This window comes from Cygnus atratus, chromosome 1, assembly GCF_013377495.2.
Source record: "Cygnus atratus isolate AKBS03 ecotype Queensland, Australia chromosome 1, CAtr_DNAZoo_HiC_assembly, whole genome shotgun sequence".
Classification (NCBI taxonomy): domain Eukaryota; kingdom Metazoa; phylum Chordata; class Aves; order Anseriformes; family Anatidae; genus Cygnus; species Cygnus atratus.
Genome location: NC_066362.1, coordinates 91,464,986 through 91,480,275, shown reverse-complemented (window position 1 = coordinate 91,480,275; position 15,290 = coordinate 91,464,986). Strand labels below are relative to the sequence as shown.

At 35.7% G+C, this 15,290-nt stretch overlaps 1 protein-coding gene across 2 annotated transcripts in view; it reads right to left on the bottom strand.

Moving 5' to 3' along the window:
- Positions 1 to 6,300: 6,300 nt before the first annotated feature.
- CBLB (Cbl proto-oncogene B) overlaps positions 6,301 to 15,290 on the bottom strand; it is a 132,871-nt gene continuing 123,881 nt past the window's right edge. For both annotated transcript variants that reach the window (XM_035540494.2, XM_035540495.2), the window contains 2 exons: positions 13,733 to 13,852; positions 6,301 to 8,372 (listed from right to left, as the gene is read on the bottom strand). In XM_035540494.2, the coding sequence (XP_035396387.1) occupies positions 8,110 to 8,372; positions 13,733 to 13,852 (383 nt within the window). In that variant the 3' untranslated portion in view covers positions 6,301 to 8,109. The remainder of the gene's footprint in view (positions 8,373 to 13,732; positions 13,853 to 15,290) is intronic.

The following is a 15,290-nucleotide window of genomic DNA, read 5'->3' as shown; positions in this document are numbered from 1 at the left end:
AAAGAGCAGAAGTTTTCTTAATTGTTGATTAAACAAGGAGAACAAAAAATAGGTGGAGATACGTGGCTCACTTAAAGCCACTGTTCAATATACACCTTGAAAAATAAGGATGGAGACATACAATAGCTTCTAAAACCTGAAAAAATATTTATAAAAGCTTTTTCACTATAAGTACCAATCTCAACCAACCAACCAACCAAGCAGCCAGTGTTTTTCCTGAAGTCTCTTTTCTCCACAGACATGCTACTAACAAATCAGTCAACCAGTCCCCCTTCACACATTTCATACAGCCACCTTGAGAGACTTCAGTCTTAAAAGGGAGACCAGGCACTCTCAAGAGGCATGAATATAACTGTAATGAAGAGAATTCAAATACAATGATGATACAGTGCAAATAATACAAGATCCCATATGGGCAGATCATTAAAAAATAAATTTCAGCTCAACCAACCAAGAAAACCAATCCACACTGCTAAGCTAGTTTCTACATCAACAGAAACCTCTGTATTAGCTGTTAGTCCACACTGCTGTGCTTCTCACTTGTAAGAAATTGCAAGAAAATTAACCTTTGTCCTGGGTACCCCATCACAGGAGCCTTGTGTCCTTCACAAGGGAAATTATATCAACCTTTAAATAAGCAAGAGAATGACATGGGTTTCAGGATAGGTTGAATTTTACTGCTTCCACAGTGTGTTATGCTCATGCACGTGAATACAGCAAGTTACACGACCACAAGTGAAAAGCATACCCACATCTCCGAAAATGAAGCCACAGACAAATTTAAGTTGGTCTCAGCCTCTTAGGAATTATTATGGGATGTGTTTAAAATGGGAACCGAGAGTCAGTTTGATGGCAGATTCACAGCCTACAGTGGTGTCCTGGTCAGCCAGTTTCTCATATCATAGAAACAAGGCACAGATACAATTAAGATTCTTCCTCTTCTAATAATCTCAGAGACTGTTTGTTGACTGATGCCAATGTCTGAAGACAAATCTGTTTAACTCAAAGCCAGCTTTGGTTATTGTTAATAGTCTTTTTGCTAGAAATATACCTCAAAACAGATAGGAAAGCCTTCAAGGGTCTAGAAAACACCATGCTAAACCACTGGCAAGAAATGTTGCTCTGAGAACTGACTGAGCAGTTTGCCACACAGAATTTCACAGCTATGCCAGAGACAACAGCGAATGGGGGGCGAAGGAAATAGTGTGAGGGTAAACACGAAGGTAACAGAGGTGTTAACTATGGTATAGGTCACTTACGAATGATACATACAGGCACAAAATGCCTTTTCCATGTGACTGCACTGTGCCCCAAACACAGCATGTCAGTGCACTCTGTGCACACTAAAACTTGGAGATTTCCTCCTCTACACACACACTGACACAAAAACATTTTTCTAAGATGTTGGGCTTTTTTTTTTTTTTTTTTGATACGTATTGATACATATTTTTCTTTAATATGTACCCCTCCAGCAGCACCATACAAAATCAGGAACCTTCTATCTAAAGTCATGTCACAAACATTGCTTCACCTAAAATGCTACAAAAATATCATCATCACAACCAACCTACAGGCAAGGTTACCTGACAAACAGACATCGACGAAGTACGATGGTCTCTTGGGGGGGGGTGGAACACTGGTAGAATCATCCAGATGTTGCATTTTTGTCTTCTTTTTGGGGACAATTTTCAAGCTATGTGATAATCATTTATTTGACATCAAAGTATAGAGTCAGACTTTTATCCCAGCAAGTCATGGTAATCAGTTACCTTAATCTGCAAGTGACTTCCCAACTTCATTGACATGCCTTATATTATTTTTCCATTTTCCCCTTCAACCTGCACCTCACTTAATTCTAGAAGTAATCAAATACATTTTTACTATAAGGTAATTATTATAATACAAGCTACAAACCACATTTGTTGTACAGACCTCTTAGCTTTCATTTTGAGACACAAGTCATCTCAAATACAAGGACTGTTATTAGAAGATGATGCCTTTATTGGTGTCTTTTCACATCTCAGAAACACAACAGGGATCTGCTGGAACAAGCAGTGGATTTCATCTCCTTCCCCAACAAACATACAAACTAAATTTATCATGAAACATAGGAGTATATTTCCAGGCTAAGAAAGGAGCAGGAAAAAATGCTGATGATTATAAAAAGGAAAACAGGCTTCCTCACAGAATTTTGAATCCTTTTTGGATGACTATGTTCACAGCAGCCAATTCAGATATGGCACAACGAATCTGCATAGCGATTAAGAGACAAACAAGACTAGCAGAACACTTGTGAGAAGAAAATACAGATGTATGAAAATACAGATGTGGTCACAAGCTGAGATGGCAGACTGTAAAACGTAATTAGTAAGATGAAGGATGCAGTAAGATGAAGGATGCGCTGATGGTTGATGTCATTGTAAAGAGAACTGGGGTAGGAGAAGAAAAACAGTCTTAGAAGGAGCAGATGAGAATGCAAACAAGTGATGCATCTGCTGTGAAAAAAAAGGCAGGGCTGAACTTGGCCCAAGCTGGGATGCGTGACGGCAGGATGATTTGAATGTCACTGCATGAGCCTGGATAATAAAGATACTACTGATAACAGCCTCAGTGAAAAAGTACAGAATTTTGAAAGAATGGTTCAACAAATACACATTGACCATACGGAACCAGTAAAGAAGATGTAAACTTCAAGAGGAAACACCTGAAAAACACAATGTTCAAGCAAGACAATATCTTCAGGAGATTAAGCCAGCTAATACTTTGAGGTATTTCTAAATGACTGATAATGCAAACTTACTTATCTTTGCACAGCATTTGAAATTCTTTGATACTCAGTCAAAAAATTAAGTGAGGCAAATTCTCTTACAGCATTTATTGTGCAGTACTCAGCTATCTAAGGAGAAAACCTGGCCTTTTGTAACATGGATGATGATACAAGCTTGACTATTCTGCACTTTCAGTTCGGCTATCCAAAAGGAACAGGTATTTTGCAGAAGTGAGTACCACTGCCTAGTTTCAGACTCCACAGGCTGGCATCCATTGGAATACTTTCTCCTCCACGCTTCACCAGATTAGTATGTACATACATATACCCTTCAAAAAACAAGATGATGAACTTTAAAACAGAATTGCTTCCACATAAATCCTTTTGAAGCTTTTGGCTGTTCTGCTAGCACCAAAAAACATTATGAGCACAGTGCTACTTCACACTTCCCTCTGCTGCTAAGACCCTGGCAACCTGTTCCGAAATAACATGAACGCAGAACATCTTGGAGAAGGACACGGTAATTGAAGACTGAAGTAATCTTCCCAAATACTTCATTTGAACTAGACACTCTGGAGATTCAAAACAGCTAAATCTTGTACTCCAAAAAGATAGAGGGACTTGGACTGTTGGAGCAGAATTATCTTCCGCGCAGTTATCTGCTCCTTCTCCATTCTGCTGGCATCCATGGCAATTACTGCAGTAAAGAAAAGCTGACTTTTTTCAAAAAAATATAGTTAGGCATACATTTTGGTATCAAAGTAACACAAAGTGTTTTAAAATCCATATTTAATCTTCCTGATGGAGACTCATTGCAACTGATAAATGGAGGAAGGTAGCTTGCGCAGAATTAGATGACTAGGTCTATCAGAAAAACTAAAAACAAACAAAAAAAAAACCTCATTGAAACATTCTTAAGGCACCCAGCTGCTAAAATGTATCTGTGACACAATGAAGTGACAGCTGACTTTCACACCAGAAGAGGAGAAATGAAAGAAATAGGCAGCTGTAGGACTAAGGATGAGTATACCAAACAGTTACCTTCTCTATTTAGTAATATGTCTATAAGCAACCAATATAATGGACAATAATTTAATATGGATGGAAGAAAGTAGCAGGAAAATCCGATCACTGATTGTCTAATCCCATCTTCAGGTAATGTGGTTGGGCTTTAAGTAGTAATAGTTCTATTTTAATTCATCATACTGACATCAGATTTTCTAAACTTTTTCAGAATGCTGGAATACAATAACAGGAAAGAAAAAAAGTGTTTTACACTCCTAAAATATTTTTAACATTAAGAATATAATGGTTGAGAATGCAAATGCACAGAATGTCAAAGCAGTATCTGTGCAAGTCTGTTGTCATTTTCATCAGCAAAAAATCCTGTAAATTAATGTACAGTTGGACTATATAGTTGTTACTTTTGATTCTAAATATTTGATGATTTTTCTGCTATACGATTAAGACATGCACATTCTGAAGTTACTGCTAATTTTCACCACTGAAATTTAGAAGTGAAGTAACGTATGGGGATGCAAAGCAAATGTCTGAATGCAATGATTAGCCTTATTTTACAGTGAGGCCTTTTTTGTGGCTTACAAACCGATGGCTTGTAAGACCTGTACCGATGGTAGTGTATGCTTCTAAAGCAGCATATGAAAAGGGTTAATATTCAACAACAGAGAGACAGAGTCTTGAAAAATCACGGAGCAACCCAACATTCTGTTAACATTAATTTTATAAAATACCTTACAAGAACAGATAAAGAACTTGAGCTTACATAATAACCAAAAAAAAAAAAAAAGTTGAATAAAATATAAATTAATTGAACACGTCACTAAGTTTGCCACATGTTAGACAAGTTTATAAAAGGCATTTCTCATATAAAATAGCTATTTGGAAGAAAATCCTTCAAAATGGAAACTAATTAAGTCTTTTTCAAGAAGTCATTCCTACACGCACTAAATTCCAGGTCAGCAGGTAGTAACTGAATCTGCTTAGAATACACCGTTCGTTCATCTGCTTCAAAATTTGTCAAGCTTTAAGACGCAAATTTAAATGCTTTTAGGTCAGAGTCATCAGTGCAAAGAAAAGCTTCAAGCTGAAAATGAAACATATAACAGAAGAAATGATCCTGGTACCAACTTCCTAAATTCACATTATGAAAAAATCTGTGCCAGATGCACTCTTCAGATATTGAACATTAAAAATTTTTAACAGTGGCCATTTTAGGGTTCCAGCCAAGCCATTAACACAGCTAATTATGTTCAATTCATTTATTTTAGCACAATTTCAAATTTTTCCTAGAGTCTTTAGAAAAGATCCATGCTACTGGTGTCCACTTACTTTGCTTAACTTCTGATTCAGCCAATTTGCTTGAAATTTAGCCAGAAGGAGATAAAGTTTACCTACAGACAACAGAATGGTAGTCTAATGCCTGCAATGACATTTAGTTGGAGGAAATATGCCTGTAGCCTTAATCACGACAGCACACATTTCTAAGTTTAACCAACTTTGTTCATTCTGTTCATTCAAGCAGTCTCACTAGTCAGTCTTGCTTAAAGTTATATACGTGCACAACACTGCCAGACTTGAACCCTTGAGTCTTTAAAAGGTTAAGATGTTTAGAGAATTAGACGGTAGCCAAATTATTTAAGCCTATTAATTCCTGCATAGTAAGCATCAACATTCTAACAAAGCAATTTTACTCTATTTGACTTTAAACTACTAACCTAAACGGGTTTGAAACAGTCTTTACGTTTGGCTATTTAGAAGTGGTAACAGCACACTCATTTAAAGATTAATGGAACTCTTTTTCAAGTCACCATTAAGAATATTGTTCATCAAGCATTTTCAACACATTCAACAAATACTTAAAAAAAAAAAGTTATTGCTGGTCACAACCAGAAAGGAGAAGGAAAAATACATTAAAACCTTAATTCATCAGGCAGCAGTTCCCACCTCTAATTAAAACAAAAGGTTGTCATTTACACTAAGATGTTGCATAAAAATGAGAAAATGAGAGGGTTCTCCATTACAATTCAGAATTCAATCTGCAGATTGTTTTCTCATCCCTGCAAAATTCTTTTCTTCACTGTCATCATTGCTATGCTGGCAGTTATGCTAGAACCACACTTAAGTAATTCCAGTAAAACTGCACTAGTTTAATTTAATTTTTTAAACGTTTAATTCAACTGCATGTGTAATCTTCCATTTATAGTTAGTGGAAATGCTAGAGTGATGCTGTAAACAAACCAAATAAATAACAGGGCTCAAGACTGCATAAAACTTTCCCCCAGAACAAGGGAGAGACTAAAAGCACAGAATATAACTTCAACCAAAACTTTTCATAAGCTGTATGCAACAAGTGAACATTTAAAGGAAGCTGTAAATGCCCTTTTGTAGAACATAAACTCAAGAATTATTTACTTAATATGGAACAGAAACACTTATCTCTTCCCTATACCCTGAATTCCTCTAATCATCTCTTATCACTGAAACAAAGCAGATTAATGATAGACATACTATGCTTTGTGATACTGTAAAATAGTTTATTTAATTAGTTTTAAGAATAAGTTATTTGATGAAATGGTGGACTTTGAGATGTCACAGCAATTTCCACTGGATATTTCCAGTTACTTTGAATCTTGCAATTCAGGCATTTGCCATATTCAAAAATTTTAAGAACAAACGCATTGGCTGCTGAGATCTGATCCTGTAAGTGGTGCAGCTTTTATCACTTGCTATGAGTGAAGGAGAAAACTGACAGCTGAAAGGGAACAATAAATATGTAACTCACACCCAGCTTAGCACAATGTGAAAATTCTCATTTACTGGTCACATCTCAAAATGTGAAAAATCTAACTACCGCATGGTTTTATCTTTTCAACAGTAACAGAAGAAAAGAAGACTTGAAGTTTCCTACAAAAACGGGGAAGCAGCAATCAAAAACTATTCTGGAAATATTTGGACTCTTAACTTTCAGTGTACTAAGAACACAACCAACTTCTCTCTGTCTTTTCTAAAGTTAGAAGGATTTTCAATTTGGCTTGCATCATTTGGGGCTTAAAAATAACATGTCAAAGTCTGTAGTATCACTAGCCATCTAAAGCAATGTATTTCCAACTAAGTAGCTGGAAAGTGAATGAATGAATTTGGATATTAAACACATACTGGAGAATAATAAAGTGTACGGAGGAGATACTAAAGAACTTTGCAAAAAAATATTGCTACAGTAGCATTAGGAATTAACAGTGCATCAAAATTTTGAAGTTTCCATGTTAATACAAACTGATCCAAGCCACAATGAACCACAGGATAATCACTCAAAAAATTAACCGCATTCTACTTTGCAGAAGCTAGAACTGGAATTTACCTGAATACCATCGATGTGATTCAAAAAGATTCCTTCTAGTCTGGCATGCCTTGGTATACATACGTCACAGAGAAGTGGTGTAATTAGTGTGTAATCAAAATGCAGTACATTATCATGTGCATTTGTTTTGTCGTTTGTTTGTTTTGAACACTTGCAATCAAATAGTCAATTATTAAAGAGCTTTTACATGTCAGAACTCAGTATCACTGCATGAAGTATTGTAATTCTTGGTTGGGATATTTTTTGCTCTTAATTGTAGAAGCTGTGTATAAAAAAACCTTGAAGATTACAGGTCATGAAATTCATGTTAAACAGAAAGCTGCCCAACATTACTGTCAAAATACCTTTAAAAAGGCAGTTCATAGACATAATAATGTATTTTACATTCAGATATTTCCTCTCTCAAAAACAAAGGAATCTCAGAAGAAAAAAATAATCAGTAGTGAAGGCCACATACTTTTGCATTTGATGAGCTGAAATGCAAAAAAACAATTAAACCATCTTGTAAGAGAAAAAAACAAAACGACAAAAACAGAATTTCTGGAAAGTGATGATTTAGTTGATGGGGTGGTCAGCATGGAAACTGTTGGGAATGCTACAGCAGAACTGACCAAAAGTACAAGGGATATGAACATAGTACAGGCATCAACTAGAAAACTGTAACTTGCCAACTTGTAAACAAGAAAAAGCATTTCACAGATTAAAAGTTCTAGGGAAGTAAACTTCTTTAAATTATTTTGTCAGTTCAACCCTGATTTAAAAAAGTATGGCTAGCAAAAATACATAAGCCTCAGCATATTTATAAGTCTTGATCAGAGCAGCCATGAGCCTTTGATAAACGGCTGGAAACAGACACCCTCCTATTAAAGATGAAAGAAAAATATTCTGTTCTCTTCTTTCTCTCATTCCCCAATCCACACATGTATATGTAGAATTCACATGCTCCAAGAAAATCTTCATGCTACTATAGATTGAGACGTGGAGAGACTGGTGGAGGAAAACAGACAAACTCTCTTAAAATACTACGGGCCACGTCAACATTATTCTGGGCAATTTCAAGTGCCCTCTTGACTTCTTCAAAGGAATAACCTTCTCCCATAAGTTTTGCAATTTTTGCATCCACATTTTCCGTGGAACTGTCAGAGCTGTATGCTTTCCTGTGGTGTATTTCTGGTGCAGTCCTCCGAGGAAGTGGTTTAGGGGGCCTGGCTGGTGCTTGTGAACCATCTGTTTCAAATAAAGCAGATAGAAATCATTACAAATTGCCTTAAAAATTGTATTATAGGTAGGTCAAGCCTCAAGTTATTTAGCCTCATGAAGCAGTTTAAAAAGGGAAATTCTGAAGAAATGGGAAGAGAGATTTTAATTCACTGATATATCTCATTTTAAAGTTTGGATAGAAGCTGGAATCTTCAAGAACATCCAAAATAGAAATAATGTAGTGAAATACCATTTTAATAATATGGTAAGAATGTGCAAGTTATGTTCTGAATTATCCAAAGCTGGAAGAAAAGTAAAGTATGACAAAACAGCAAAAATGGTGACAATAGCCGGTCACAATTTGAAAGGCTATCTACTCTCAACCTTCAGTTCTAGAACTTTTTCTTAGTCTCCTTAAGAAATTCAAAAAATGAATTATCACTATTTTATTCAGGTCAATAAGCTGTGCTGAAGAGGAATCCAGCCAAATATGTTTGAAGGAGAAAAATCCTTTGCTTATTGCTACATCTTGCAGATCCTGTTCAGTCAATTGGAGGTCATTTCATGCACAGCAGCAATGCAAAAATCAAATAACTACATTTAAAATATATATATATATATTTAGTTCAGTTAATTTCAGTGTCAAGAACAGAACACGATCCTTCCTCCTCAGTCCCTCTTTGGAAATCTCTCTCTTTTCCTTCTCTTCTATAGAAAGGTTACCTTCACAGTTAATGCTGGTGCTAAGAATCATGATGTACTGATGAAAAGAGATAATATTCAAACTTACTAATCTTCTGAGTCAAGAGTTTCATGCTCAAGTAAATTTGGCACTTTACTGAAACCTCTTTATCCTCACTGATTCCACAATAAGAAGCTTAAATACAAGTAGGCACAGCACAGAAAACACTTTCAAGAGCAAAGTATTCTAAAAAAATATTTAATCCTTCAAAAAGGGTTCTGAAAAGTTCCATCAGTGACTTTCACAGATAAATTAGAGGAATTTTTGACTGTGACACTTCCTGTTTACTTAGACTGACAGCAATGGCATTTTGCAGTGTTAAGTACTCCAGAGCTACTGTTTTTTTATTGATGAAAGAACATGGTATCTTCTAGCATTTCTGTTACAATATGGTAATTACAACACTGGATGAAGAGAACTGTAATTCAACAGGCTGCATTAAATATTTCAGATGAATAAAAATAGTTCATATTATTGCATGTCTAACCAAGGTGTATTTCTCCCTCAACTTAGTTTCCATGTATTTAGATGGAAGTGTTGCTATAAATTTAATTCAGTTTCTTAATTCAGAGAAGATAAGCAAATAGTACTTTAAGCAAAACTGTGATATTCATGTAACAAATGGATGAGAGTAGTTTGATTAAGAATTAACATTAAAGGGTCAAGGTTAATTTTGTTCCAATTGCATTGCTTATTTCCTGTGCAAATAGTTATGACAACCTGCAGATGGTAAGGACTGTTTCATAATTGTTATGAATTTTTATCTCTGAATCATCTCAGAAGATGTGAAGCATTATATAAACACTAATCATTCTACTAAACACACCTCAAGACAGATCCAAACCTGTTATGAAGATGTGGAACATCTACGAAATCCACTGAATAGAGAAATTAATTATAGCTCAGGAAATGTGGTTAATAACTAAAAACTAAACTAAATCAGAAACAAGTTCAAATTTCTCATTTCACTTATTCTAGAAAAGTCAAGACTAACAGAAGAACGTTCTTCATATTTAAAATAATGATATATCATGTTAAAAACAATCTGCTTTCTTTCACATTTTAAACCGTTTTAATATGAACATTTTGTTATGGACTTACCTAGAGAGAATGAAAAAATCACTTTGCAAACTTTATATTTTCCCTTGCTTGAAGTACAGAAGAAATTACTTATACATAGGCCAGATCCTTCTTTGTGTGTATGCACTACATGAGATATTTTTGTTCTAGTCAGTCTAACAGAGGTTTGAAACTTAAGTTATTTCTCATATGATGCCTTCGCTTTACTGAAGCTTCCTAAGAAACTTTTTTGAGCAATCACATCATTTAGAAAGGTCATTTTTAATTATGTGAGCAGATTTGCAGCATACATATTTTATTCTCACTCCAGTGACATCTCTCTATAGCACAGAGATCTTCAGCCCTCTCTGTAAGTCAATTCCCATTATTATTATTTTTTTAAGTGCTGACATCTCTTTCAGTATCTTCACATCCATATAAAATTTTAGCTGAAGGTGGGTATCACATTGGATCCTGAGCTTAGAGATACTAAGCCTAAGCTGCACGTCCATCTGGACACTGAGATAGAAGTATTTAAGCAAAACTTCCCTTCCAACCTTCCATCCTTTGATGTTTCAGCCACTGTGAATGCTTAACTAAAAATTCAAACAGATTTTCTAATTGTGTAATTCAATTAACAGTTACCACAGCAAAGAGTATCTTCTATCACCCACGTTTCTGTAATTCAGCACTACATTTAACCCTTAGGAAATTGGTAAGTATAAAGGCAAAGACAGGCTCATTTAATAAATGTTTAAAAAGTGTGGAAAAAACTGTGAGGTGTGAAAGCTCTGTGACACCATGGGAGGAGAGTATTTGTAATGATGCCAGCTGTGCTTTTCCTTTCTGCATTGAAATGACCCTTGCTGCTTCTCCAGTATGTGACACGGTCTTTCACCAACAGACCGAGAAGCACTGGGGAAAGAGGCAAAGAGAGAAGCTGAAGGGTGACGAGGGCTTGTTGTGCAAGGCCCCCTGTGGAGCAGTGGCAAGCAGCCACATGTAACTGGGGTACAGGAACAAAGCACACTGAGGGGACATCTATACTAAGGAACAGGCAGAGCAGGGAGAAAGGAGTAACTGTATCTACTGTTTCATCATGCTGCTGGGTATGATCTTCATATTTTACATTACTGAGGCAGATGATTCTCCTTAGGCTTAATGGAAATCTACCCTGAAACAGTATATGACACCACTCCATACCCTTGAACCCAAACATTCATGGTAAAGGAATTTAAATTTGCATGCAAGTGCTATAACGAGGCCAGATGAGTGAATAGGAATATACGATACTTAACTGGTCATAATGTTTTTAACTAGCCATTTGAATCAATTTCTTACAGAGTACCTAAACTCATTAAAATACATCAGACATCCATATTAGAGGCCTAATTTTCTTCTACCCTTCCCACATGTCATTGGCTGTGCTTAGGTAAAATATCAGTTGAAAAAGCAATCTCATTTGTTTTGCTTTTATGGCAGTAATTTAAAAATGATGTATTTAAGATGTTTGAAAAATTATGCCTTTGGGATAGTTAGGTGCATAGCTGAGAACCGTTTCTTGTGTTCAATACTAAATACATGGCTGAAGTAGAATGAATTTGTCATAACATATTAATAATTCGGTTAAACATCAGGACAGCAATCTTATAAACAGTCAAAATGAAGCACAGAAGTCAAAGAACTCCCAGTGCTACTCTAGGGAGCCAGTGGCAAAATTGTAATTAGATTTTAGAGCGAACTACATTTCCTTTCCAGCTAGTTCAAAGAATCACCCTACAAAAAGGCTGAAATGAAGAAAAATTTTCTAAATGAACTGATTAGTTCAGAATAAATGTAAAAACTAAAGTTTTAAGTAGAGGTACAATCTCTAGACTGTATTTTTTAAATCATAGAGTGAGGCCCATCAGTTAACCGTGAAGCTTATCAGTTCCATTCTATAGAAGTAATGCCACTGTAAAAACAACTTTCCATATAAGACTATGACGTGATCTATCACACAGCTTTCAATTAATTGAAATTGAATTGAATATCTTGCTGTATTATCATACTGATTTAGAATTATATTTATAGTAAAAGTAAACACATTTAGATGTTTCAGAAGGCAGCTGTGGGAAACATACAGATAGAATAGTATTTATTAAGTGACATCAAAAAGCTCTGAGAACTTAACCAGCAAAGAACTTGCAGTAATTTAAGACAATTTTAAAAATTGTTCTACCAAAAACCACAGGGGAAAAAACAATTTAAAAGGTAATCATAATTTATATTGCAAAAGAATTTAAAACTTCCTCAAATACATCAGGCTAACGTTGTAAGGCAAATAGACCCCTCACAGTGTCATGTATAAAACATGTATTACAAAGCCAGTTTTTTTCTAACAATGAGAAAAAATGAGCAACAGTATTATATTAATAGAGACATCCTCCCAAGAGTGCTACTATTTACCAAAGGCATCCCACTCATTCTCAGATGTGCTATTCATTGAAGATTCTATAGCATTCCTCAGGCTTACTTAATCTCTCCTGTACTTTAAGTTGGAAAAAGATATTCATTCTTTCCTACACCCAGCAGAGTAGAACTATGCATTCCTAAGGAGGAGATATATAATTACTATTAAAAACTGTAGCATTTTTCCACTTGTGATTGTTGCAATTAAACACTGATGACAATTAAAATTGAAAGACTAGATAGCAAGTCCCCTCATTTCTTTATGCATTAGAAACTACTTTTCACATACAATTCACAATATCTGGAGAATGAATAGTGTTTAATGGTTCAAATCACCACTTGTTTTTTAATTTGTGGTATCTCTCCACACAGCAAAATGCTGCAGGTGGGACAATCCTCCCCCTACTCCATATACCATGCACATCTAATGAAAAGAAAATTTGTCTACAAATTGGTGAAAATACTTTGGAATACAGGCAATACTGTTATTATTTTATTTAAATGAATTTAAATATCTCCTTTAAATAGCATTTGTGTTGTCTGAAAACAATAAGCAAAATTTCTTTGACAGAGGAATTGATTCTCGTGTACCTGTTCCACTGCAACCAGAAGACTGAATTTTAATAGTTTCTGGTTCTTGCAAGTTTTATTTAGAAGTATTTTAAAATTTTCTTAGAACCTCACACAGACATACTAGCAAAAAAAGACTGGAAATTAATAATACTGTAGACAGTGAAGCTACTTTTTTTTGAGGAGCAATAAAACATAAAGCTGGAAGTGAGAGGCATGTGATCCCTGAAGGACTTCTGATCTCCTGTGAAATTCAAAGGCAGCAGCCAACTCCCTGTTTTTCTCAAAAAATAAGGAAAACTAGAACTCACAAAAGCATTCTGCTTGTCAGCTAGTGAAATTAATGCCATAATTTCTACATAACCCCACAAAGGTAGGTAGTTTCTTCTACCTATACTGCAGAACTTTAATCTCTATCATCCTTTGAGGATTTTGTGTTTTTGTAAAGCAATATCACCACTGCCAATTGTTGCCCTGAATGACAAAAACCTCATTCAACTTTACAGATGAAAGTTACTTGCTTCGTGAAGCTGTAATTTTCTACAGAAACAGTCTTCTACCTTACCTGAAGAGGCAGGAAGTTGATCATAGTCTTGAGATGTCCTATTTGTTTTTACATTTTCTCCAGTTACTCTACGAGCAGGTGGCAAAGGAACATGACCGGTTATCGGATCAAAATGGGGATCTGCAATAATAAAGCAATAAAGTGTCTTAGAATAATTAGAATTATTATCTGGGGAAGAGGGAGGGCTGATGCACAGAATCTAGGTTTAAAGTAGCCTCCTTTCAAAAAAGCTATGAATCCAAAGAGGCATTCCCCCATAGTGTGTGCATATGCATGCATCCATCCAAGTCTTGAAGTGACCAAAACCGGAGCACAACTCAAAGGTGGTCTATCCTGCAGTGACAATGGCTACTCTGTTGACATTCATGAAGTACCTTTCAATTACTCAGGCATGACACTGCTAGGACTGTGGCTGGCAAAGCATGAAAGAGGCTGCAAGGCCCGATGCAGCAAAATTAGAAGTATCGCTGCTAGTCTGTTTGATTAGAGCTTGGTTAACGCTTCAATATTCTGCCACCAAGACTGCAGGGCAGATTTCCTGTTCGCATAGTCCCAGCTGCTGGGTGAACATTACAGGGACTGCTGAAGGCTTTTCATTTTTTTCTGCTGATTATAGGAACAGAATTTAAAAAATGAGAGAACTACACAGGCCTGGCATATTGTGGCCTCCTTTAAAGTATTTTCAGTCTACTAAAGAGGCAGCTGACCGAGGTTTTAACATCCTCCTGGACCTGACTTCTGCTCTTGACTCGAAATAGTGTTTGTATGTGTGTGCAACTTTTTATTGTTATTAATGGTGAGAATACTATTCTAATCTCACAGTCTTTAATGGATAGATAAGGTATCACCCCAAAAATTTGTATGGAAACCAATCCTCGAAACCTAATCATAAATCATTTGCAGTGGTTTCTTTGAAACAATGCGGTGTCAAATACGTCAATATGGCTTTAGAAATACCGTAAGATAAAAGAAGACCAATTCACAAAAGAATCTATGCCCAAGTAGATGTGTACACTTACAAGATCAATGAAAATTAATTGTTGTGATAAGATTGTATTCACTATGCAAACATGGAGAATAAATTGCCTTAAATACATTTCCAGATTTTTAATTCAAAGCCATATTTTTTTTTTTTAAACACTGTCATTGATTTTTTTTAGATTATTTGGAAATAACATTAGATAATTCAAAACTCTCCATATTTCTGGGAACTGCACACAGATCAACAGAGCTTGTATGCTTCTGGAGGTGGGGGCTTTCATCTTCCCCTCTCCATTCCCATTAGAACTGAATGGTGCACTTTGGGTTTCTGCCTCAGATTATACAATTGAGGCACCCATTCAGACTGGACTGCTATAGGTTACATTATTTTTATTTTGAAGCGTAGAAGATAAATTAATCCCTGGTCCTATATTTATGATCAACCTTTACATCCTGTGATGTGTTTAGTCTTTTTACCTGGATGCATGCAGAGGCTTATATGAGAAGGTAATGCACCAACCTGAGTTCTGCATTATAAACACACACAGTTTTGGTGAATTACTCGATGTTCAGGTCT